At 32.1% G+C, this 24,503-nt stretch overlaps 9 protein-coding genes across 11 annotated transcripts; 5 read left to right on the plus strand and 4 right to left on the minus strand.

The window, feature by feature from the left end:
• The first annotated feature begins 3,095 nt into the window (after positions 1-3,095).
• On the plus strand, positions 3,096-6,172 carry LOC107369561 (ABC transporter G family member 23-like). The gene has a single exon (XM_015937523.3). It carries the CDS (start codon positions 3,620-3,622, stop codon positions 6,032-6,034), a length of 2,415 nt encoding a protein of 804 aa, XP_015793009.2. The 5' UTR covers positions 3,096-3,619; the 3' UTR covers positions 6,035-6,172.
• A 479-nt stretch (positions 6,173-6,651) lies between these two features.
• Positions 6,652-8,277, plus strand: LOC107369567 (thioredoxin-related transmembrane protein 2 homolog). Its single transcript, XM_015937530.3, has 6 exons — positions 6,652-7,037; positions 7,112-7,172; positions 7,234-7,353; positions 7,414-7,597; positions 7,699-7,894; positions 7,997-8,277. The coding sequence occupies exons 1-6, from the start codon at positions 6,894-6,896 to the stop codon at positions 8,096-8,098; spliced, it is 807 nt and encodes a 268-aa protein (XP_015793016.1). The 5' UTR covers positions 6,652-6,893; the 3' UTR covers positions 8,099-8,277.
• A 444-nt stretch (positions 8,278-8,721) lies between these two features.
• Positions 8,722-11,739, minus strand: LOC107369542 (rab5 GDP/GTP exchange factor). Its single transcript, XM_015937506.3, has 2 exons — positions 11,369-11,739; positions 8,722-10,931 (listed from the first exon to the last, which is right to left on the minus strand). The coding sequence occupies exons 1-2, from the start codon at positions 11,536-11,538 to the stop codon at positions 9,206-9,208; spliced, it is 1,896 nt and encodes a 631-aa protein (XP_015792992.2). The 5' UTR covers positions 11,539-11,739; the 3' UTR covers positions 8,722-9,205.
• A 502-nt stretch (positions 11,740-12,241) lies between these two features.
• LOC107369405 (cystatin-B) lies at positions 12,242-13,235 on the minus strand. 2 transcript variants are annotated; one of them, XM_089269018.1, is made up of 3 exons: positions 13,178-13,235; positions 12,699-12,878; positions 12,242-12,626 (listed from the first exon to the last, which is right to left on the minus strand). In XM_089269018.1, exons 2-3 carry the CDS (start codon positions 12,870-12,872, stop codon positions 12,504-12,506), a joined length of 297 nt encoding a protein of 98 aa, XP_089125144.1. In that variant the 5' UTR covers positions 12,873-12,878; positions 13,178-13,235; the 3' UTR covers positions 12,242-12,503. The 2 variants fall into 2 exon arrangements, with proteins under 2 accessions (XP_089125144.1, XP_089125145.1); XM_089269019.1 differs by having other exon boundaries at positions 13,124-13,235.
• A 921-nt stretch (positions 13,236-14,156) lies between these two features.
• Ostgamma (oligosaccharide transferase gamma subunit) lies at positions 14,157-15,826 on the plus strand. The gene is made up of 5 exons (XM_015937507.3): positions 14,157-14,506; positions 14,613-15,194; positions 15,269-15,422; positions 15,486-15,560; positions 15,644-15,826. The coding sequence occupies exons 1-5, from the start codon at positions 14,426-14,428 to the stop codon at positions 15,748-15,750; spliced, it is 999 nt and encodes a 332-aa protein (XP_015792993.1). The 5' UTR covers positions 14,157-14,425; the 3' UTR covers positions 15,751-15,826.
• Positions 15,827-16,190: 364 nt separating this feature from the next.
• Ufm1 (Ubiquitin-fold modifier 1) lies at positions 16,191-16,892 on the minus strand. The gene is made up of 3 exons (XM_015937509.3): positions 16,795-16,892; positions 16,671-16,736; positions 16,191-16,594 (listed from the first exon to the last, which is right to left on the minus strand). Coding segments are annotated over exons 1-3 (270 nt in total). The 5' UTR covers positions 16,797-16,892; the 3' UTR covers positions 16,191-16,392.
• Positions 16,893-17,461: 569 nt separating this feature from the next.
• LOC107369507 (uncharacterized) lies at positions 17,462-20,803 on the minus strand. Its single transcript, XM_015937468.3, has 3 exons — positions 19,567-20,803; positions 18,789-18,932; positions 17,462-18,712 (listed from the first exon to the last, which is right to left on the minus strand). The coding sequence occupies exons 1-3, from the start codon at positions 19,749-19,751 to the stop codon at positions 17,887-17,889; spliced, it is 1,155 nt and encodes a 384-aa protein (XP_015792954.2). The 5' UTR covers positions 19,752-20,803; the 3' UTR covers positions 17,462-17,886.
• Positions 20,804-20,922: 119 nt separating this feature from the next.
• On the plus strand, positions 20,923-22,357 carry LOC107369401 (CDGSH iron-sulfur domain-containing protein 1-like). The gene is made up of 3 exons (XM_089269023.1): positions 20,923-21,076; positions 21,144-21,237; positions 21,592-22,357. The coding sequence occupies exons 2-3, from the start codon at positions 21,225-21,227 to the stop codon at positions 21,915-21,917; spliced, it is 339 nt and encodes a 112-aa protein (XP_089125149.1). The 5' UTR covers positions 20,923-21,076; positions 21,144-21,224; the 3' UTR covers positions 21,918-22,357.
• A 554-nt stretch (positions 22,358-22,911) lies between these two features.
• peo (ubiquitin E2 variant domain-containing protein pendolino) lies at positions 22,912-24,466 on the plus strand. 2 transcript variants are annotated; one of them, XM_015937469.3, is made up of 2 exons: positions 22,912-23,066; positions 23,172-24,466. In XM_015937469.3, the coding sequence occupies exon 2, from the start codon at positions 23,316-23,318 to the stop codon at positions 24,093-24,095; it is 780 nt and encodes a 259-aa protein (XP_015792955.2). In that variant the 5' UTR covers positions 22,912-23,066; positions 23,172-23,315; the 3' UTR covers positions 24,096-24,466. The 2 variants fall into 2 exon arrangements, with proteins under 2 accessions (XP_015792955.2, XP_015792956.2); XM_015937470.3 differs by having other exon boundaries at positions 23,231-24,466.
• The last annotated feature ends 37 nt before the right edge of the window (positions 24,467-24,503 follow it).

The following is a 24,503-nucleotide window of genomic DNA, read 5'->3' on the forward strand; positions in this document are numbered from 1 at the left end:
AAATTTGTTGAAATATTGAATTATTCAAGATCTTACAGAATAAGCTATAGCATTTCATTACGTTATGTTGTCAGATTTAAGCTTGATAAGTTATAATAAGCAGTTAAATGCAGCTTAAAGAAGATTTGGGTTAAAGAAAGCACAATTTTTAGGTATTAGAAGAATATTGTTTATTAAATGAATAAACCCGAATTATTTATTGGATATTCAGACATATCATGTTATAGCCCATAGTTAAATCTAATGTTTGACCAAAGAATGATAATCGTAGTCGATGCCATTCTCGAAATATTGAGGTTCAAAGTTTTTAGGTAAATGACCAAAATCGAGAGAACTATTGCAAAACTGAAAAAAGTATTTAATCCATGCTGTGACCCATCAAGTTTTATGAACGAATAATAAGTTTGAGCTCTCTAAATTTTATGGTCACAGAATATGATCGGTTTAATTGAAAATCGAACTGATCTGTTTTACTGAAAATATAAAACTTTATTTAATAATATAAGTACATCTTCTGGTTGATCATCAAACGTAACGCCTGTTGAATAAGTTTCATGAAAAAATATGCTTCCGTTGCTGTACAAAAAACGATCGAAGTTTCAAGTTTTACCTCGATTTTCTCGAAAACTATTGGTCAGAGAAACTTTTAAATCGCATAAATAAGTTCAGTTTTTATGTCTCTACAAATCAACAGTCTATTCATTTGAAGAAAATTAATTTTTACCCATTTTTGGCCATTCGCTGATTTGTGTAAATTTTTACTTTGGCGTGTTGACAAAAACTGGTAAAAATGAATTTCTTTCTATTTGACTTTAATTATAATAATTTAAACTTTGTAGTTTGGTAGAAACATGGAAATTGAGCCCATTCATGCAGTTTAAAAGTTTCTCTGATAAATAGTTTTGGAGATAATCAAGGTCAAAGTTGAAACTTCGATCGCTTTTTGTACGATCGTGCGGCCAGATATTTCCATAAAACTTATTCCTCTGATGTAACTTTTAATAACCAACCAGAAAATGAGCTTATTTTAAAGAATAAAGTTTTCTGTTACTTGCGAAACAGATCAGTTCGATTTTAGGTTAAACCTGATTCTTCGAGTGACCGCGAAAGTTAAAGAGTTGAAACTCATTTTCTGTTGATAAAAATCGTTGATGAATACCAATAGTCAGATACTTTTTTCAGTTTATGAATAGTTCTCTTAATTTTGACCATTGATCTTTAAATTTTGAACATCGATATTTCAAGAATGGTAGCGCTGGCAATCGCCATTCTTTGACTAATCATTAGATTATACAATGGGCTATAATATTATATAATTAAATATCAGAAAAAATGTAACCTAATTCCATGAATAACGAATATCCATCTAACACATCATGAGGTTTGTGTTTGGATAACCATTTGCCTTTATAATGCATTATTGTAAACCAGGAAGCAAATCTAACAACATATTAAGTAGAAGTATAATATTACCTGCATAAAGTACAAAGTATAATGTTTTTCGGATCTCGAAGCAACAAATATTTCAATATAACATATCTCAGGATAGAATCTAATAATTGTTGAAAGAATAATGATTATAAGTGCGACCATTCTCGAGATATCGATGTTCAAAGTTTTTAGACAGATAGCTAAAATAAAGAGAACTGTTTATAAAGGAAAAAAAGTAACTGCATATTGATCTTCACCGACGATTTTTATGAGTTTGAAAATGAGTTTTGACTCTCTAACTTTTGCGGTCACTCGAAGAATCAGGTTTAACCTAAAATCGAACTGATCTGCTTTACAAGAAACAGAAAACTTTATTTCTCAAAATAAGCTCATTTTCTGGTTGGCAATCAAAAGTTAAATCACAGAAATAACTTTTAAGGAAATATCTGGCCACACAACTGTACAAAAATCGATCGAAGTTTCAACATTGAACTCGATTTTCTCAAAAACTATTTATCAGAGAAACTTTTAAATCGCATAAATGGGCTCAATTTCCATGTCCCTACAAACCAACATTAGTCTAAATTTGAAGGAATCTATTTTTACCCGTTTTAGCTTATTTGTGCCGATCCGTTACAATTTGTGTATAAATGTGACGATTGTGTTAATTGCGTCTTTTTAGTAACAATTGCAAGTTCTAAAAACTTGAAACCAGAAAATCAAGACTATTTGAAAACAAAGTGCATTGAATATGAATCTATGGTAACGAAATGAAGCTAAAATAATTAAAATATTTAAATTGTCACGATTTTGAAAAATTTTATCCTAATGTTTTTTCACTTCATGATTCACGGATAAACTTTGTCAATTTTTGACCAACTTTGAATTACTTCAAATACTATCAAAATTGATAAATCTTTCATAGGATGAACAAAAATAGCATGAAATTACTTGAATATTATTTCAACAAATTATCATAAAAATTGTTAGTATCCAAACTTTTGTAACATTGAATTAGTATTAAAAATCTTCAAGCTTCGATTTTCTGTTTAAATTTAAAATTACCAAAAATTTGTTCTGGTCTTTATTGTTTGGGTTCATAAACATCAACAAAAATAACAAAATTGATTGGCATTTCAATTAAATGCTAAAACAATCTTTTCAAAGACAAACAGGAATCACTTGCGTTTTCAGGTTTACCCGTTTTTTACCAACAATTTATCATGCAATCTTTAGACTCTAATTGTAGCAGTTAATGAAAATGAATCTCGAGATCATTTGAATTCATAAAATATACTAAACTTCATTGTACAAGGTTATGTGTTATAATAAAACTTTTCAGCTGGCTTTAGTGCCATATAATGGATTGAAAGTAAAGGTAGTAAAATAGGAAAAAAAGTAATTATTGATGTTGAAACAAAAATGATGGTCAAGGTAAGATGATTAAATATCAGTTTTCATTTTCACAGCAAAGTTTATAAGCCAACTGTTGCCTGTAAATGATGCTTATAATGATATGAGGTTCTCTCAAAAATACCCTGTAAACATTGATGATTAAGATGGAAGAGAGTTGAAAACCAGTTTTTTGACACTTTTCCCACTCTTTCAGTTTCACTCCTTGCCTTGAAACTTTTCTGCCTTTTATTCATTTAGGTTATTCATTGAACCAATCCTGTAAGATTTTTATTTTACTTTGTTCATGCTTGAAAATGATATTGTTAATGATATTCACTAAAAGCTAGAGCGTAAAGAAGCCTCGGGAATAGCAGTTGCTTTACTTATTCATTGTCAAGACTGGTTAACTAACATATTGATATTGATTTAGTTTCATTCCCAACTGTGATCTCAACTTTATTACCTTAATTCACTTTTCAGTTTATCTTCTGATTATCCCTCGATTCATGTTGAAACCATTTTTCGCTTTACTTTGGTTGAAGAAGGAAAAAAATCGGAAAAGATGTTTGCCTTAAATGAATGTAAACGTTTATTATTACCATCATCATTGAATGATATTCAATTTTTCGTTAACTGTCACCATTTATTAATCAAAATTTCCTTCTCTCATTGTCATCATATTTGCTGACAATTTGAATGTTGACCTTTTACTATTGTTTGTGAAGCTTTCCTGGGCTTGAAGCCCATTTACATTATTAAATTTGTTTAAGTGATTTGTATCTGTGATCAATCAATGGAGGAAGAGGAAATTGTTGCTGTGAAAGTTCGTAAGCTTCAAGTCTCTTATGGACCTAAAATTGCTCGCAATGTTGTTCTCAACGATGTTAGTATAACAATACCAATGGGCAGGATATATGGACTTCTTGGACCGAGTGGATGTGGTAAAACAACTTTACTTAAGTGTATCATGGGATGTCGACTTCCAGATCAAGGTGACATCTCAATCTTTGGTTGTAATGTAAATTCACCTGAAAGTGGAGTTCCTGGTGTTGGGGTTGGATTTATGCCTCAAGATATTGCTCTTCACGATGACCTGACTGTTGAAGAGATGCTCATCTATTTTGGTAACCTTTACCTTATGCCACCAAAAATTCTTTGCCAGCAAATTAACCTTTTACTTAAACTATTTGATATTCCTGATCGACATCAATACATTGGAACGCTTTCTGGTGGCCAGAAACGGCGAGTTTCCCTAATGTCTGCTTTAATTCATAGACCAAGATTGTTGATATTAGATGAGCCAACAGTTGGAGTTGATCCAGCACTAAGAGAAAGGATTTGGAAGTTTCTAGTCCAGCTTACGGTTGAGGAAAAGATAACAGTGATTATTACTACTCATTATATTGAAGAATGCCGAAGAGCTGATTTAGTAGGATTCATGGATAAAGGAAATGTTCTGGTGGAAGGACCTCCAAAGGATTTAATGGAAAAATACTCTTGTAAATCATTAGAAGAAGTTTTATTTCACATTTGTGTCAGCAAAAGATTGAAAAAATCTAAACGAAGTAAAAACCAAGTTTGTGACAAAAGTGACATAAGTGATGATGACGACGACTATCTAAATTTTCCGAAAGAAACGATCTCAAATTATCCAATGTCTGTTGACAATGTTAAAATGGTGCGATTGAACAGTCAAAATACTCATAATACCAGTGAAATAAAGGAACATAACCAGTCCAATGGAAACGGCGAATCAACCTCTTCAAAAGACATTCACATTGAAAGTAGTTGCAATGAACAGTTTGATGAGACAATTTCCTGTGAAGTGTTGCCATCCGACGGGAATAACAATTCAAATGATAAGGCCAACAGTCAAGTAAATGTACCTAAACTGGCTCTCTTCTCACAATGTAGATCTTCAGCGTCTTCAAATTCATCGGATAGCTCATCGACCTCATCATTAAACTCACCTCTATCCTCTTCATCTGCACCAATGGCAGATGAGGTTGATGATTGGACAATGCGCTTTCGCTGTTTAGTCTGGCGTCAGTTGATTCAAAATGTTCGCAGACCCGAGCCAACAATGGGTCGTATAATTGTTCCTCTGCTTGTTGTGATAACCTATTGTGCTTGTATCGGTGGGACACCTGAAGGTCTTAAAATGGGTATAATAAACCGTGAAAACTGTTCCGCTTTGGCACCAGGAGAGCCTTGTTTGAGTCTAAGATTGTTGCAACAATTTAATTCCTTTGTGTTCAACAAAATTCCCTATGAAAGTGTAACTAAAGCCAGGGAAGATGTTAAATCTCGGAATCTTTGGGGCTACATGGTCATCAGGTCCAACTTTTCCTCGTCAATCATTTTAAAGACGCGATTTGCTGAAAAGGAGTTTGACAAGGTAGCAAATGATTCCATCGTTAAAATTCATGGAGACATTACTGGTAAAATATTAATGATTACTGTTGAAGTAACCATCGATGAAATTTATCAGGACTTCATTTTTGCTGCCCTTCGTGATAAAGGTTTAAACCCATTTGTAGGCCAATTGCCCATCAAGTTGCAGAAAACCATTTTCGGAGAGAAACAAAAAGTCGATTATCTTGGTGTTAGAGGATTTGGTGGACCAGGATTGATTGTCATCATTACATATTCAATTTCTTGTGCCATCATGGTTCTGGTAATAATCACAGATAAAACAGATGGAATGTTTGAACGCAATTATGCAGCTGGTGTTTCAATTGGTCAGATAATAATCTCTCATGTAACAACTCAGTTTCTTTTCTCGTCAATCTCAACTTGTATCATCTTCTTCCTATCCATTTATCTGCTCGAGATTCCCTGTAAAGGTTCGCCTCTCGAAGCTTTGGGTTTGTTGCTTCTCCAATGTCTAGCAGGAATAGGAACAGGACTGTTGGTTGCTTCAGCATTACCGACTTTATCAGCGTGTGCAGTTGTTTGTAACGCCATTTTACTTGGATCTTTCACTCTCTCAGGAGTCTTATGGACTAATACAACTCTTCCGTATTATGCGAAATGGGCAACCATGTATTTACCGGCGACTCTACCTGCTGAGGGACTCCGAACCATTATGACTAGAGGGTTACCAGCATCAACTCCAGTTGCGTATCAAGGATATTTGATAACTTTAGCATGGATTGTTGGACTTCATCTTGCAAGTTATAAAGTATTAGCCTTTGTTAAAAGATGATCAAAGGATTTGAATGAAATTATCAATAGATTTTGATTATTTACAAATGTTTATATGTTTTAAATTACGATTGTAAATTGTGAAAGTTATTTTATTAAACTATTGTTTCCAAGCTTTTTGCTGGATCCAAATATTGAAGCTGCCACTTGTATTGAATTAATCAAAGAAACCTCATTGAGCTCACAACTCTGAACTCTCCGTGGACAAATGTTCAATAAATTAACACATTTAGACTTGATTATAAAAGGAAAATTAACATAAATTAATGTTTCGGAGGCATAAAGCTGCTAATAGTTTTCGGAATGGCAACCAAGAAAAGTTAGGTTGCCAGAAGATATTAATATTTAAGAATTGTTAAAGCCCAGTTTTGACAATGACATAGTTAAGTGATGAAAATTTAAGGATATTACAGAACAGGAAACAAATTAATTATTTTGATGTGTTGAATCAAACTTGTGAATTGAATCATAAATTGAAAGTTATGTTGAATACCTTTAAAGAGCAATGCGCAAGTTAGCAGACAAAGTCTCTTGATTTGCTGTTACCCATCAAAAAGAGTGATATTAAGCTCAGCTGTAATAGTGAACTGTATTTCGTTTTTTTCTCATCTTTTCATTTCGTGTTAATGAACAGAACAAGTCTAATTGTAATTTATTGATTAATCATTTTTCTTCTGAATCTTATCTAATTTATTAACTTGAATTGCTCTACGTATTTCATCAATTGCATTTTCAATGTCTATAACTATGCTCTGTGTGCTACAATGATCTCATTGACTTTCTAATCGTGATTTCAACTAGTAATCTCAATTAATTAGTTGTAATATTTAGTTAATCTTCTATTCTAATTATTTTACAAGATGGCTCTCATCACTTTACGGGATTTACGTAAAGTCCTTCATCCACATTATCTGGTCAACATTATTCTGTCGCTCTCATTCATCCTCATGAGAAAAATTCATCCCTTCTGTACATACTTGTTTGACTCTTGCTCATTAAACCACGTTAGTACCTTTAAGTTAAAACTAATCATAATGTTACAAGTTGAAGATTAATTAACCCTCGTGTTCTATTCCAGAAAGAAAGTGAAATCTTGTTCTTCGCTGCTATTATAATTGTATTCAGAACTAGGAAACAAGGTTTGTCATATTGAATTATCCGAGTGAAGTATCTAATGTTTACTAATCAATGTTTACAAAGGTGCTGTCAATTTTCTTCCATACATTGGAACTGCCTGTATGTTTTCAAAATTGGCTGGATTGCTTCTTTGGTTTTTAGCCGATCCTTTGTACGGAGTATTGTTCGCAGTTCTTTGCCTACGTAAGACTTTTATTTCTTGTGAGAAATCCATGTTTAATGCAGTTTTTTTTTTCATTGCAGTTCACCTTCTTTTGATGCCTGAACCCTGTTACAAAGGGCCAGAAAATATGACATATTTTAATGGAAACGATCTTGAAGAAAGCATAAAACGAGAAAAAGGGACTGTTTGGCTGATTGAACTTTACGCAGCTTGGAATCCTACTTGTATTGAATTTGCACCTACCTTCTCAGAACTTTCAGCAAAGTTAGTTATTGCGCTTATTCAATGCTCCTTAATTATGGACAACTCCTCTCTATTTTCTTTGAATAATTCTCATTTTCATTTCATCTATCATTTTTTTATAGTTACGCCTTAGACAATCTCAAGTTTGGTAAAGTTGAACTATCGAGAAACCCTGAAGTTGCTGATAAATACAAAATTAACACTTCCCCATTGAGTAAACAAATGCCAACTTTAATTCTGGTCAAAAATGGTAAAGAAGAAATGAGACGGCCTTTGGTCTCAAATAACGGAAAACTTGTCACATTCAATTTCAACTATGTGAGTAAATAAGCAAGATTCTTAACTTTCATTATTATTGTTTCCAACCTTATCATCGTCTACGGTATATGACTAATGTATTTTATTTTCGCTTCATTTCAGGCCAATGTAGTCTCAACATTTGACCTCAACAATTTGCACATTGACTGCAAAAAAGCGTTAAAAGATAAAAGTAAAACAAAGCAACATCTAAAAGATGAATAGATATAGCTGACCTGCGATTTATTGCCTTTTAATAGTTCATTTAACCTAATATACTTCTTTATATGCTTACCAAAGCTAATCGTACCCAGTGATTTTGTATTTCAAGTGTTAGTCGGCAATTTTTTCTATTTATCTTTAATGTAAATTAATGATAACCATAAAGGTTATTTTAGTTAAAATATCTTTTGTGCTCACTCATAATACAAAAATTGATGTATAATCACGGGCAAAAAAACATCCTTCAGACTCAATTTATTGCTATATGTATTGGCGTTCCTTACATTATAATCGACAGCCATAAGAAATAATGGACCATAAATCAGCCTATTAACTTCATCACCGTCATTATTTATCTATAATTGTTCAGACCATTTTTAATGGTTTCAGGAATTATGAATTATTTTTCATATTAAGCTAGATTCAATCTCAGAAAATTATTTTATCTTTCTCGGAATTGATCAATTGCTTTTAGATAGAACAATGTTCATTGTAATTTTTTGAGTGGAGTATTTCATGTGTTCAATCCATTCAGTGACATAAGCTGAAGAGACATTTTATATAATAATAATAGGAAACGTGAGGTAGGTTGACAATAATAGTGAAATTGGATGAGCGTGAATGGATTAGAATAAAATCTCGTAAATGCTTTATTTTCAAATTTGTGCATTTAAATGTTGAGTAAAATGCTTTAAAAGAGATGGAAAACAATTAAAAACCAGGAGAAGAAAGAAAACCGAAGGAAAATAGATTAGCTGACAGAAATTGTCTGTTTACAACAATACACAATTTACAGTTAAATTTAACCACAAACAATTCAATGCTGAGCAACTTAAGCATGAAACTGTTGATTCGGCTCTCAAAATTTTGAAAATTAATGATAATCTGAATATTCTGAAAACTTCCTCAATGAATAATTACATAATTACTGACGAGACTAGATGTTTCTAGAGTAAAACATTGGAAGAAAAAAAAATATTGACATGAAAAGGAACTTAATAAATCATACAGAAAAAAAATCCATATGGACATGAGTTAAAATTTTCTTGGATTTAACCACAATGATGATTTCTAGGAAATTGATAACAAGAAGTTTTTAGTCAGATAGAATCATTTTTGTATAATTTCAGGTAACAAAGGCTCTGGAAGATTAACTTGGTCTGAATCAGCATCAAATTGACCAGACATTAATGGATTGTTGAGTAAATCACTGTTTGAGGAAACTGAATCCTCATTCGTTGTATTTACAACTGGTTTTGTGTTTGATAGTGAAGACGATGAAGGTGGTGGTGGTGGTGATGGTGCTGTTAATTTTGTAGATGAATTTGATGATGGAGGAAAATCTTCAATTTGAACCAGAATACCTTCTTTGTTTGGTTGAGTTAAATCATCATATAGAGGACTTAATGTTACTCTTGATCCAAACACTTTTCTCCTAAGCTCCTGAGACACAGTGATTTGAGGCATTTTCGATACAGAATCAATTTTGGACATCATTGAATCTCGAAAAGATTTCATCTTCTCTTTCAATTCACGAACTTCTGTTTCAAAAGTGGTATGTTTTTCCGTCAATGATTTAAGAAGAACAGCATTACTATACATAATTCTCAATGGTTCACTAAGATAAGCTGATTGTTGAATATAACCAGGAGGAAGAGCTTCACCATTCAAGTAAATTTGAAAATCTTCTTCGGGAAGGTTAAGAGATTCACCATTGAGTTTCTCAATAAAAGCAACAGCACAACAGAGGTTGGTGAAATAATAACCAGCCTCTCCCGACATCAGGCGCCTTGGATTTGAGAAGCGATTAATGAACTTAATATTGGAATGGAGTAATGGCGGATTAGCTTTAATAACAACAAATACTAAAGCCGGAAGAAATTGATCAGCAGAGACAGGGCCATTTCGAGCAACTTGTAATAATTCAAATATAGCTTTGGAGCAGTTAACAATACATTCTAATTTTTCTAAAGGAATTTGTTTTGATCCCATTTCAATTATATCAGATATTGCTTTATCTAATAAATCTCGTATCTCTGGATTCCTTAAATCAAGCTCCAATTCAAGGTGTTCCGTCATAATCCAATTGAGACTTTTGATTCGCTTTTGCATTTTAAGATCTTTTTCCTCATCTTCAGTCAAAATTCGGGTAAAAATTGGATTGTACAGTGTACTGAGTAGCCTAGTTTCAGTATAATCAACTAATTGGTCAATAGATTCTTGGACAACTTCCTCATATATTGCATTTGATGCAAAACGATCAGCCATCGAAGTATAAAATTCATAAACGACTTCACTCATTTCTTCGATAGTCGACAAATTGTGTAACTTGTCAATAACTTTGGCAACTTGTTTATGAATATCTTCCAGTGGACCGTCAGTAGAATTGCTAGACGTTAAAGTTCCTAATACACTAGAGCCAACAGAGCTTGAAGTTATTCGGTTAAGAACATCATCGCCAGCTAATGATAAAGAATCAAGACTAAAAAAATTTTGCTGCTTTAACGCTGTTAAACGACTGGCTGCAGATGCTGGTAAGGAAGAATTAATTGATCCGGTAGATAATTTAGAGTTTGAACCATCTCTAAGGCCTGATGAACCACGGGAAGAAAGCTTAAAAATTGATCGCAAAGTTTTACTCCGTTTTTCAACTTGTTGTTTCTTTTTTTCCTCAAATTTCGTGAAACTTGACGGAGAAGTTGAAGTTGGATGACCTGTTGAGGATGATGCTAGATGGGAAGATGAAGATGAATTTGGCGATCCAGATGAGCCCAGAATTGGCGAGAGGCGGGATGTTAGACCAGGTAAACTTTCATTGAGAGATGCCAGTGAATCACTTTTAGATTTTTCATGTTTGTTTTTGCAGCATTTTTTATTGTTAGGTGAGAGAAAAGAAAAAGTAGAAATTAGTACCATGATATAAATTAAGAACGAAATGAAGGAAAACAGACAAAATCAATAAATAATTTGAATAGCTAAATGAGAGAAAATTAAAACTAAAAACTAGAAAAGGGCAATAGCAAAAGGCAGAATCAGATAGTAAGCACAATATGAGAACATCGGCATCTTTTTATCTATCGTAGATTATTTTGGTATTTTCAATCATTTTGACAACTTTCCAACTGATTGTTTACTGTAACCAGACAGTGAAGATAAGGAAGATAATTGAACTAATATTTTGTTTAATTAGATAAAATGATTTCTCGGAAAGGGCAAGTCAAGCATGAGAAAAAAGGCAATGGAAAAGTAAATAAAAACATGATCTAAACTCACCTTTTACTAAAATTTTTAGATGGTGATGATGTTGATCTGATTAGAGAGGAACGATTTTTATAGCACATTGAACAAAATCCATCCCATTCTGGGTTACCATAATAGCCACAATTGGCTTTACAAAGAAGATTTTTATCATCAAAAACAATACCAGTCTTTTTCATCATCATTTCAATCCAAAGGATTTGTCAGTACACCTTTCCGTTTTTTTGCCACTGTAATTCCTTAGTTGATCAGCTAATTAGAAATGCTATGAGTATAGATGGCATATATATTTACAAATAACAACATCAATTAAAGCAGACTAGTTAGCAAATCAAGTTGATTTAAAAGACATTTGTGAACACCAAAAGAATACAGAGTAAACACAGTGAAAAGATATGGAGGAAGGGAAGGTGAAGTCATCTTATGTTTATGTTTATTTTTGTATTTTTCTTCCTTCTCATTCGCTCAGAATGAACCGCGATAATTTAATTGGGAAATTGATGTACATCATGTAAATCGACAAATTGTGTGAGTCAATATTAATTAATGTAATGGACATTGTAACAATCAAATCTTGGATATTAAAGGCTTAATAAAAAATGCTCTAATAAATAAAGATAATCATTTTTAAATTTTGTAGGCCTTGATATATTGATTATTGATTAATCACTATTATAACTTAATTGACTTTTCTTATTTGTATAAAATTTGACTGCTATATGTTTTTTAAATTACTATCATTAGAGTTGGCTGGTACTAGATTAAGTGTAATACTGTTTGACATTTCACCGATGAGAATTGCCGAATGAAAATTTCGGTTCAATCTCCATTATTCTTCTTGTTAACGTTTCTTAAATGGTTTATTGTTACGTTTAATTTCACTTTGAATTAATAGAAACATGTATATTTTTTATTTCATCAAGATCATGAATATTTCACACACCTTATTTAGTTATTCATGATACAATTGAATATTCACCGGGGTTACATCAATAACACTTTTTAACCATGGAGACTGAATGAATCAGAAGATGACTGAAAAGTTGAGTTATAAAGTTGTTAAACAACTAATTATTTTGCGTTGTTAGAAATTATATGGAAAAATGGAAGAGACTCTGCGAGCTTGGCTCGTATCGGATCGAGAAATTGATTAAAAAACTTCCAATTCATCAGAGGGTGGCACTTTGTCCTTGTGATTAACCAGACTGGCTTCTTCGGATCGAATTGGCAAATGAACGCGAATGTGAACATGTTCGTCATCGCTTGCTTTTGCCTGCAACAAAAATTTCAATAGATTTAAATACACCCATTTTACGTAAATACATCGTTAGAGATTTTAATATACCTTAATCAAGTAGTTGGTTCCATTTACAATTTGAGACTTGTAACTTACTGCACTGAGCTGCTCAAACTCTCGATTAAGTTTACGTTCAAGTTCCGGTTTCACCTGGGCTACGATACGATGAGTTAAATCATCAGCATCTTTAGTTTGACCCCAACCTCCACATAGCATCGGCATTTTTTACTGAAAAGGAAATTAAAATTAAATGAAAGACAATATAATGATCATATACATCAATAAGTCATAGAAGAAGGTTGAAAATAAAATCAATATAAAGCTGGAAGAAACACATCAAGACTAGATGAGAGGGCAGAACATAGAATCAAATTAACTGAAGTGAAAGTTGAGCTAGCAAATAATTTCAACTGAATAACAAATTCTTGAGATACAGATACAAATGGAATTAAGAAACTCTTGTTAAAACTTACTAAATCAAGGTTAAACTTCCTGAGCTTGTAATTTAAAAATTAATAATCACTTACTTTTTAAAGAAACGAATAATCAGCTTTTAATCCGAGAAATTCAAACAATTAACTTGTTAGCGATTAAATTTTTTTTAGAGTAGACAAAACAAAAATGGCTATTAACAATGAGCGATGACTACGCCTTTACGATTAATCGGTTGATCAAACTTCAATCATATGTCTCAAAGCAAATCACCATTTAATTGAAAATTTTGATTGTAAATTTTGATAAGTTGACTAAGGATATTGAATTAAATGCCAAAAAGCTACATGCAATGAATTTTAGCAATCAATAAATTAAATTTTATCGATACTTTTAAAACTCACCAAATTCATCCACAAGATGGCACTATGCTATAGCAAAGCTCACAGTGCCATCTAATAGCCTTAAGTAAAACAAATCTCTGAAGCCCGAAACTCAAATTATGATTGAATTGGAAAGTTTATCTACATTAATCATATTAAATATTGATTGTGTTGATTTGTAAACATTCAGCATTCGATTTTTATAATTTTAAAGCACAAAACTTGAAGAATCTTAGATAAATCAAAGATTGAATATAGCATCCTTCAAGAAATTGAAGAGTCTACTCTTGAACTGATTCAATGGTTCAGATTGTTTTCAGTTCTGAATTTGATCAATTATTCAGTAAAACAATAAATTCTGCTTATTAACAGATTGACATAGAAAATAGTTTAATTCAATAATTTGCTCAAATTCACTTTGCAATGTCTTTTTATTCAAATCAAGAAAAGCAATTTAAAAATATATTATGTAGTAGAAACCAAGAAAATTTCATAATTTTGTAAAATCTAATTCTCTTAATAATTAATCAGTAACGATTAAAGTTGTTAGTAATTTCCTCGATTAATAACTTGAAGATTCAAATGATTGATCCGAGGATAATTGAAGGATTTTGAAGAAAAATTGCTTTATTGAGCATCCCAATGGAACTCTGACGTGTCGATATGAAGATTGCTTTCATTCCCTAGCTTCTTGTTGGCAAATCTTTTTTTAACCGACTCTTTAGGTTAATCTAAACAGTCTCCTATTAATTTTTGATTAATTGTTCTGGTCACTTGACCAACTTTTGTCATTTATTAAGGAATTGATTAATTAATCTGTTTTGTTGTTGGTCATTCAAAGTTGCCACCATTAAGTATATTTGTTTCGCCATCATATCAGTAACAACATCAGCCTATTCCTGTAGTGGGCATTATAAACATCCTTCTTCTTCACCTGTTCACTACCACTAGAAAGAAAAGATGTCTTCAAATAAATTAATTACTGTTATATTTTTAATTTGTCTATCAGCCTATGTGTCCTGTGCTCGTAAGAAATCAGAGGTAATTGTCAATCATTAACCAAAATTTGTGTTACTTTCAATTTCAATTGTCTAACAGCTCTTATTGCAATAATGCATTGTGTATTCCTTTATTTTCATTTCATCAGAATACCCTTTCTCTTGGTGAACGTGTTGGACAATTAACTGAGTTGTCCCTTCGTAAACCTGTAATACGTCTAAATGGTGACAAATTTAGACAATACATTGGAGCCAAAAGTTTACCCCGTAATTACTCATTTGTTGTAATGCTGACTGCCTTGTCACCCCACCGTCAATGTACTGTTTGCCGACTAGCTATGGAAGAATATAGTATTGTCGCTAATTCATGGAGATATTCACCATTATTTTCAAATAAATTATTCTTTGGAATGGTTGATTTCGATGAAGGATCGGATGTTTTCCAACTATTGGGCATTGGATCAGCACCAGTTTTCCTCTATTTCTCAGAGAAGGGTAAACTCAAGTCCCCAGAAGTTATGGAGATTGAAAGAAAAGGTTATGCTGCCGAAACCATAGGAAAATGGGTCTCTGAGCTATCACAATTACCAATTAGAGTTATTAGACCACCTAATTATTCAACTACATTGGCGATCATGGCTCTTATGATGATTGTTGCTTCCTTATTGTACATTAAACGAAACAATCTTGATTTCTTGTATAATAGAAATTCTTGGGCAATGATTTCATTGGTGAGTTTTCAGCTTAGTGTCTATCTTAAACACTTATGATACATTTTAATTCCAACTATTTTATTTCCTTTCAGTTCATTGTTTTTGTTATGACATCTGGTCAGATGTGGAATCATATCAGAGGTCCACCTTTGATGACTCGTAACCGCCAGGGAACAGGAATGACTTATATTCACAATAGCTCCGGTGCACAATTTGTAATCGAAACTTATATTATAATATTACTGAGTAAGTCATTTCAATTAATTTTATCCAATCTTCAAACCTAATCGTTTTCAAACTTGTTTTTAGATGTAGCAATATGTGCTGGCATGATTTTACTCACAGAAGCAATGAAAGGAAAGGCTGATCACAGAAAGAGAAAGAGTAAGTTGCTAGAAAAAAATTCTCACAGTTCTCAAAATTGTCAGTTTCATTGTGAAATAACAAAAATTTTCGTTTAATTACAGTTTCTGCCATGATTGGTCTTGGATCTACTCTAATCTTTTTCAGTCTACTTCTATCCATTTTCCGAAGCAAAGCTCATGGATATCCATATAGTTTCTTATTCAAATAAATTTAGAGTCAAAGAATGGTCATTTTACATCGAAATTATTATAAATAAATTATATATTGCGGTTTTTCTCAAAAAATTTAATATTTTATTTCAATTTTGCATTTATAGATATTTTAGATGTAACATTTTACGGCTATTTGAGATTATAATTTGGTTATACAGTGGTTTGAAAATATGTTTCAATAGGGATCTTGAAAAATTGTTAAATGATATTAGCATTTAAGTCGATTTCCTGGCAAAATATGGAACAACGGAACGGCTGATGATGATCTTTGTAGTGAGGATCAGATGAAAAAACAAAAACAGAAGCAGTGATTTAAGTGGTCGATTGAAACTGGATTGAAATTGATGGTTTGTGCAAATGAAGTCTCTTTTTTGTCTAATTTGTTAAAATCAAGGAGAGTTAACTTGTTCGGGAAAAAATAATTAACATTGATGAATACCTAAACATGGAATAGTAGAATTTATTGATAATTAGTAGTAAAAATAGTTGATCTTAATAATGTTGATTCAAATAACATTTTGTGAACGATTTGACACCGCTACTCAAAGAGCATATCACTCAATTTCGAATTGAATGATTTCATTGAGTAATTTAACATAACATAGATTCAGTTTTGAAAGCTCATCCAGTCATAATTGTCAGTGACCACTACCAACACGATCTCTTGGAATAAGTCTTAATTCAGATCCATGTTTCAAGAAAACATCTCCAGCCGTTTGAGAAGGATTAATTCCTATACCATCATCAGTAATGATTGCAGAAGTTGCTGGTGGAACTCTAAATTCCTCAGCTGCATACTTAAGAACCGCTGTAAATGGGGTGCTATCCGGTACTTTCAATCTAACAAAATTAAGAGTAAAATTAATTAATAAGGGCATATAAATATGGTAGCAAATTAAAAATAATATAAACTTACATTTTGAATGGTAATTTGGGATCAGATGTTAACGTTATCTTAAAAGTAACCTTTGTTGATGAAGCCCTAGATATAAATGAATGAGCAATTAATAAAAATATAGCCCTAATTATCATTAACTTACATTTTTCAGCTTAAATAAAACAAACGATCCTGGATAGAGCAAATAAACACAATTGATAAATGAACAGCAAGATTAAATTTTAGCAAATTATGTTACACGACATATTTTATTAAAAAACGACACGTATATAGTACGATCTTACACCGCTGGGCGGAGTAAGCCTCATTCTTTCATTGAAAGACTTTCAAATTGTGACTTTTAATTGAAGTCTTAAATTTTGCTAATAACAGTTGATAATTGTTGTTAAAACAAAAATATATTACAAGTGAAATGTGTGTTCAAGCATAATAATGAAATGAAATCGTTTGATTCCAGTTTGAGTGATAAATAACAAGTAAGTCTTATGAGAAGGCTCATTATCAAAGTTCATTGAAAGCATTTATATTTACAGAGTAAGTCACTGAATTTGGACAAATGAATGTTAATTAGGCTTGGATCGATGCTAAATATTTCAAGACCAGATAAGAAAGGGTTGGAAGAGATCATTTCATTATTTCGTCAAATCCTTCGTTTCTGAATAACCTTGTATGTGGGTTAATTGTCCGATTGTGAAAGTGTTCAAGTTGCGTATTTCAATCTAATGTAATATCATCATCCGGATAATATCCAATTGACCAGATAGGTTATGATGTTAATCGGCTTCATACAAATGTAATACAATAGCAACAATTTTTGGAATATTTATTTTTTAATTTGGATAACAGTTAGGAAACAATCAAATGTAACCAAATTGAAACAAAAAGTAGGCAAGAAAAGGTTAATAACGTACAACAATTAAGATTTTTTGTTCTTCATTTTCTCTTGTCATCAAATCGTATGAATTACCTACTAATGTTGTTTGAAAATGTTCATTAGTAAATGAAACTGTCAGTTACATGAAACAATTTAATCTTCCTCATAACAATCAAATGGTTATATTACATTAAAATGAGGTTAACTTTTGTATTGTCGATAAAAAAGTTGACCAGAAAGTAAATTTTTAAGCAAAATTAAGTATCATAATGAGATTTACAATAATTTACAGGCTGGACAGTGTGACTTTTTAATGTAAAGAGTTGAACAAGGTGAAGTTGAAAAAATCAGATTAAATTATCAACTTGACTGTAATTTAACATTTAACCGAGTATCATTATCATTGATATCAGGTATAACATCAGAGGGAGTAATTGGCTTGGATGAAACCCAATCAAGGGTTAATTTGTAGGGACATCCAGCTGAATACTTTGAGTCGGGATATTTAGCAGCTAAAGCTGATTCAATTTTTTCCTTGAATTGTTCAGCTCGCTGGACACGTCGCCTTAAAGCTCGATTAAATAGATTATACATAAAGCGAAAGCGTAATAAAACTGTAAATGAAAATTTACTAAAAGCAAGAAGCAATCGATGACCAATACTGAGTTTATAAGGAAAGGGTATATTAAGTATCTCATACCAATAATAAAGTATTGTTTGCCATCTAATAGCTGGTCTAATTGGTCGTAATGAGTTAGCGATCCCTTTAGCTACCTCAAATCCGATTGGATAAGGATGATTGGGAGTCTGTATAATCTGTGGTATGACAAATGAGGTGAAAATGTGTTTCAAGTAAACCCGAGTCTCTTCCAAGTTACCTGAGCACAAATTGTACTTATCTTTGATACCATTTAGATAGCCCAGAACTCTCCACAGATAAATAATATCCTCCAGTTCTTTGTCACTGATTCCATGAGCAAAACATTTACCAGGTACCAGGACTAAAAGACCAAAGAAACCAGCCTGAGTCATTGCCATTTGACATTGGGAAACCCAAATTTTATCTTTTCCCTGGACTCGACCAGTTCTATCGTTCATCATTTTGGTAACATTATTGTGCATTCGCCTCACTTGACGAAGTGATTTGTAAGATTTACTTCCCTCTTCAAATGGATCATCTCCGTACCTATTTGAAACGATAAGGATAAACTAACACTATTACAACCATTATAATGGATCAACATGTTTAAACTCTTACTAACCAGGTATGTACTTTAAGAACTGTATCCAGATACCGGCGAAACAGTTTAGGAATCGTTTCATGTGTTCCAGTTAGTAACAATGGTTCCAAGAAAAGTGGAATCTGGATGCCAATCAATAATCCTGAGAATGAGGCGAAACTCAAGCTGTAATGAAAAACAATTGGTTTCCATTAATTCAAAGAAATTGGTTTGTAAAATTGAACATATTATAAAGCTGATTATGTGTTATAAATGGTGATTGAACTGTATTACATTTTCATATAAAAATTTACAAATCTGATCAATAAATTGTCACTTATTACGATTATTATTTTCAATTCACTATCAGCAGGTCAAGGTGATTCTTATGGTCAAGGATAAGGGAGCTTTGATCTTTTTTTGCCGTTTTTGATTACGATAATAATAAAATAAGACCGGTTGGGAAGAGGAAAACATGTTTATTGATGGTTAAAAGTGAAAGTTGAGCTTGCTTCAGGTTCTTTTTTCACAAACTAATAATGGTAATGAGATAGCAAAGTTTACATGAAGACGTTAATCACATTCTGCAGAAATTTCGATAAAACGGATTGAATCAAGTTATCAAGCGATTAAGCAACACAATGATACATGTAATTTCTAGCTGTAAAGTTGAAGTGACCATGTAGTGAAAATAAATGCAAGAGGTAAGTAAATTTAAAACCTAAGAGATCAATTTTCAGCTCATTTTTTCAGCTTTAATCTATTGACAGCATAATGACTATCAAACGAGATGGAATGAGTTGTAATCAAATTAACTTACCTTGGAAAAAATTTGGCTGCCGTCGATTGAGCTTGCTTGAATTTATCTTTATCATACCAAGGAGGAGGCACACTTGGGTCAATTTCGGGTGAAACACCAACTTCATAGGAGCCTTCATCGACCAATTGACGATATCTGTCAATCACTTTATCCTTACACTCTGGTTTTGTTTGATCATCGTCCATTGTGAGTCCAGATACACAACTTTGGTTAAATGTTTCTTGATAAAGCACACTGAGCGAGTAAAACTATGGACGAACTGTTGTTGCCGCAGTTAGCAAGCAAACATGTTAAAAAAGGGTGAAAACTGGCTGGTTAACGTTGCTTATTGTTCACTGATTGATTTGATTGAACAAATTTACCAATAATGGAGACAAAAGTTAAAAAAGACTTAATGGAAAGGAAAAGAATAAGGATGATTGAAGATAAATTGCTGTTTACGTTTGACTTTGCTGTTGTTGTAACTGCTGTTGTTTAGAGGGAAAAAAGTAGAAATGAAAATTTTGGATGAAAACTTGGGTCAGACGCTAAAAAATAGTTTCAAATGTTAAAATGCATTATTCTGATTATGTGATTAGTTTCCTTCTCAATACACACAAACATTCACTTACATTTACAGCAAAAACATTACATTCTACTTCTTCTTTTCTATTACCTGAGAAACATTTTTCAAATCACTCCTACTAATTTGATGATCCGCAACTCCTCCATTAATTAAAGCATCATTGAGAAATAAGGTAAAGCTGGATGATTGGAGGAGGTGATCAACAATTCTGAAAGGATGATTAGTGTCAATTTTCTCTCTCTCTACCAGAATCGTCCGAGCCTGAAGAAAAGCGAGTTTTCAAACGTAAATGGTTAGCCTATTCATGCGTATCACTTGAACGGGTTAATCATTAATAGAGAGTCGACTTCATTACCATTAAATCATCCTAGCTGTATCCATGCTAATTACAAACCTAATTTGACGAAACATAATTTGTAATTACACCTTGGGAAACAATTTAGCCTTCAATGGTCAACTCTTGTTTGTTGGCTTTTCAAATTTCCCTGGCTTAATTTATAGCCATTACCAAAGCAAATTTAACACAGACCTTCAATCAGATGAGTGTTATTGAACAATTTAAATTAAATTTTTCATTTTTACACCAAACATTGTCCTCAATGTTAGCTTATTCAACAAAATGTGAAAAATTGATAAAAAATATGAATGCTAGACAGTTTATAGCTTTTATTTATTTATTGTTACCGTAACAATATCTTAATCAGATTGAGTTTATTGAGAGCTTCAGCTTTATCTCACTGTGTTACCTTGTTATAAATGTTGTTCCAAATCAAGCCTAGTTATTTTAATGTTAAACGTTGGAAGATTCCTAATCGTTGGTATTTCCTGAAACCTAAATCCTTAAGCAAAGACTGCGTCTCCCTTTGATCTTGTGATATCCAATTTGAATCATTTCATGTTTGTTACCATAACTGTTGAACAACCGGTTTCCATCCATATTTCAATGTAAGTTTTTTTATATTGCCTGTGATTTTGTTTTGTATTAATTTGATTATTTTTGTATCTTTTTCAGCTTTTCAAGAACAAGATCAACCTTCACAATTTGATTAACTTGTTGTCACCTTACAAGTATCATCCAAATCAATTGTTAGTCATGTTTACAGAAGGTAAGTTTTGTACGGTAATAAAACTAAACATCGGGTGTAGTGAAGTGTGAAACAAAAGATTTCTCATTTTTTCCATGCTCGTTTTGAAAGTTTCAACCAATCATGAAGTCTGTTATGATTCAAATTCCTTCCGGACTTATTGGCCTTATGAAACAATTTTCACTCAAGCTGACACTGTTAGTGACTTCTCATTTTTTGTTGATCGATCAACCTTTTAATTTGATTTTCTCAAATGACTAGCTTATTTGGTTACTCTCGTTTTTCACACTTTTCCCATTTCTCTTTCATTGCTTTCCAACCTTAAACATGATTAAACAACAATTTATTTATCTTTACTGGTTTCACCCATTTCAGGTCGTGAAGTGTCCAACTACATTCTTTACGGGGTAACAACTGCTGCCGTTGCTTATGCGATCTACACCCATTATAAATTGAAGAGACTTGGCAAGATTAATCCTTCTATTCGGAAAGATGAAAAAAAGGTTGCTGATACATTCATCACTGAGGAGCTTGGTGATAGGATTTCCTTATGTCGCTGTTGGAGATCAGCAACGTTTCCCTATTGTGATGGAGCCCATAAATACTACAACCGGGAATTCAATGACAACACTGGTCCAGTTGTAATCAAACGAAAAGATGCACCCGAAAGACGACCCAAAGGACCCAAAAAAGGAGAGTAAATGGACAACCAGAAAAAAGACAATATTCAAGAATAATTTAAGCCTAAAAATATACTGCAAAGTATGTACGTATTTTGAACCAGATTTTGATTCAAAAGATCAATTTAATGGAAGAAATAACGATATTCATGAGATATTTTCCTCAACAACCTCAAGAGTAATTTCTGTGATGAAAATTGCTCTAATTAATGGAAAATTATAAACGTGATCTTTTTTTTAAGCAGACAAATTAAGATTGAAATTACAATAATTATATGTTATCAATTCCTTAAAAATTACGAAGTACACATCCATGTATATTGTAAACAGATAGTTTTTATGCTTTAATGTCTTACTATCATCTTGATGATGGATCTTCTGAAGATGAAATTTCTTGTGATTTTCAATAATTTTTAAATATTAATTATTAACAAGTTGACCACATGATTGAAGCACTTTTATTTACATTATTATTTTTCAATTTTTGAAAGGCTTTCTCTTGAGACAGTTACAAATCGATGCAACCCTAGTCTGTATTATTTCAACTTATTTTAATCCAAATTCATTACCTTGTTTTCGTTAACATTAAGAATGTTTATTTTACTCTAAAAAACCAATCAATCATGAAATCAACTCGAACGTATTCTCATCTAATTAGAAAACTTCAAACATTCAGTTTCTCATTAAATTGCATTGAGAGTATCTTAAATAATACTTGCAGAAATTGAAACTGATTGAAACAATTTTCAACAGCTATTCAATCTTCCCTTTTTAGATTCACAAGAAAATTGATAAAACCTTTAAACGGCTGATGAGATAAAGATTGAAGATTCCAATTTTACACTCAATTTATCCTTGAAAATTTTGAAAAGCATTAAATTAAAAGACTATCGAAGCGCATAATACATGTTCAATTAAAAAAAGGATGAAAAAAACCATTGATCAAAGCTCTTGATTAATTTGTAAATTTTTAAACCTTCCCTTATTATGTCTCACAGCAAACCAAATTTAAATTTTTCACTCAAGTCTATTTTGTTGTTGTTTTTTTGTTTTTATTTTGGTTATTTATTAAGTTGATCCAGTATTACATTTTAATTCTTATGGGGTCATTTATTTGATTGAATCAATCGCCATCCTGATGACTTTTCCACTGGAATAATATTCATATAAGTAAGGCTTATTTCAGACTTTCTATTTCTTTACCTCTCTCTTTCTCTCTCTTTCAGGTGTAAACAAACAAAACCTCCCTAATAATGTTTCTCTTATTCTTTACAGGCCTTGATCATTAATTTTTATTCATTAGCTAATTTTTTTGTATAAATAATATTTCTTAGTTAACCATTTTGGCTAGTTGGTTGTTTTTTCTCCACCATATTCTGGAAATTATCCAATTTGAGCATCATTCATCTTTTTGGTACCATGACTGAAGTACACAATGATCATACAACTGATGTGTGTTCACCACTTTTTGTTGAATACCGTTTGATGAAAGAATTTGTTTTGTTTCAACAACAAACAATTCAAAATGTTTATCTAATACCATCATACGAATCTCCTTTCAAATGGTTTGGTGTACTGTTTGTCCACGAAGGGCTATATCAAGGAGCTGTTCTTCGATTTACATTCCATATCCCAGTCAATTATCCCGAATGTGACAACCCTTATCCGTCTATATTTTTTGATAATGCACCGTTTCATCCATTGGTCGACCCAGAGTCAGGTAAATTAGACAGTACTAAGCTAATTAGTGAATGGAATCCACGAGTTCATCAATTTTGGCAGCTCATAGTTTACACAAAGAAAGCATTCATTTTTGTTGAACGAGAATTAAACTATGATGTTAATGAAAACTCGGAAAAGCCTGAAGACGTGCACTACCTCAAGGTAGTGAACATGTATCGAGATAACCAGGAGTTACTTGTTAACAAAATTGCTCAAACCGTTGAAACTAGTAAAACTTTAATCTATCAACCACCCAAAGACAAAGATGACCCTCATGCCATCATATTTACCGAAGTTGACCCTGCTACTCTAGAAAGCTGGAAAAATCGCTTATTAAGTCTGGCGCACTTTAAAGAAGAACCATCAACTAAATCAACACCATCTCCCTCGCCATCATCTTTAGATAATAATAATCGATCTAACATGGGCCTTTCTTGGGTTCAAAATGATATACCATTTTCACGTCCAATCGTATGATGATGAACGCCCATTTTTCAACAACTGCAATCGTACACATTATCAATCCCTCATCAAGCTTTCAAGTGTTACAGTCACTAAAATTGCCAAAAGTTACCAGTCCGGTCTTAATACCGACCGAATCCACCAATTTACAAGATCTTGTTCATTATTTCAATCATCTGCCAAATTTAAAATTGTCAAAATCTCGATCGTACAAAATCTCAAATGTAACTTGACTCAATAAGCCAAATATTTCATTATCAGATTGTTTTGGTTTTTTCAATATATTATTGACCATGTTTTGAATAGTAAACCGAGCTAGTCCAACCCCTTTTTTCTTGGCCAATTAATAAAAAATACATCTCTATCTATTTTGATTTAAAGACAAATATCAATTGTAAATTGATTCTTAATCGTAAAAATATT

Source organism: Tetranychus urticae, chromosome 3 (genome assembly GCF_039701765.1).
Source record: "Tetranychus urticae isolate SD_2017Ah chromosome 3, NJAU_TeUrti_SD_1.0, whole genome shotgun sequence".
NCBI lineage: Eukaryota > Metazoa > Arthropoda > Arachnida > Trombidiformes > Tetranychidae > Tetranychus > Tetranychus urticae.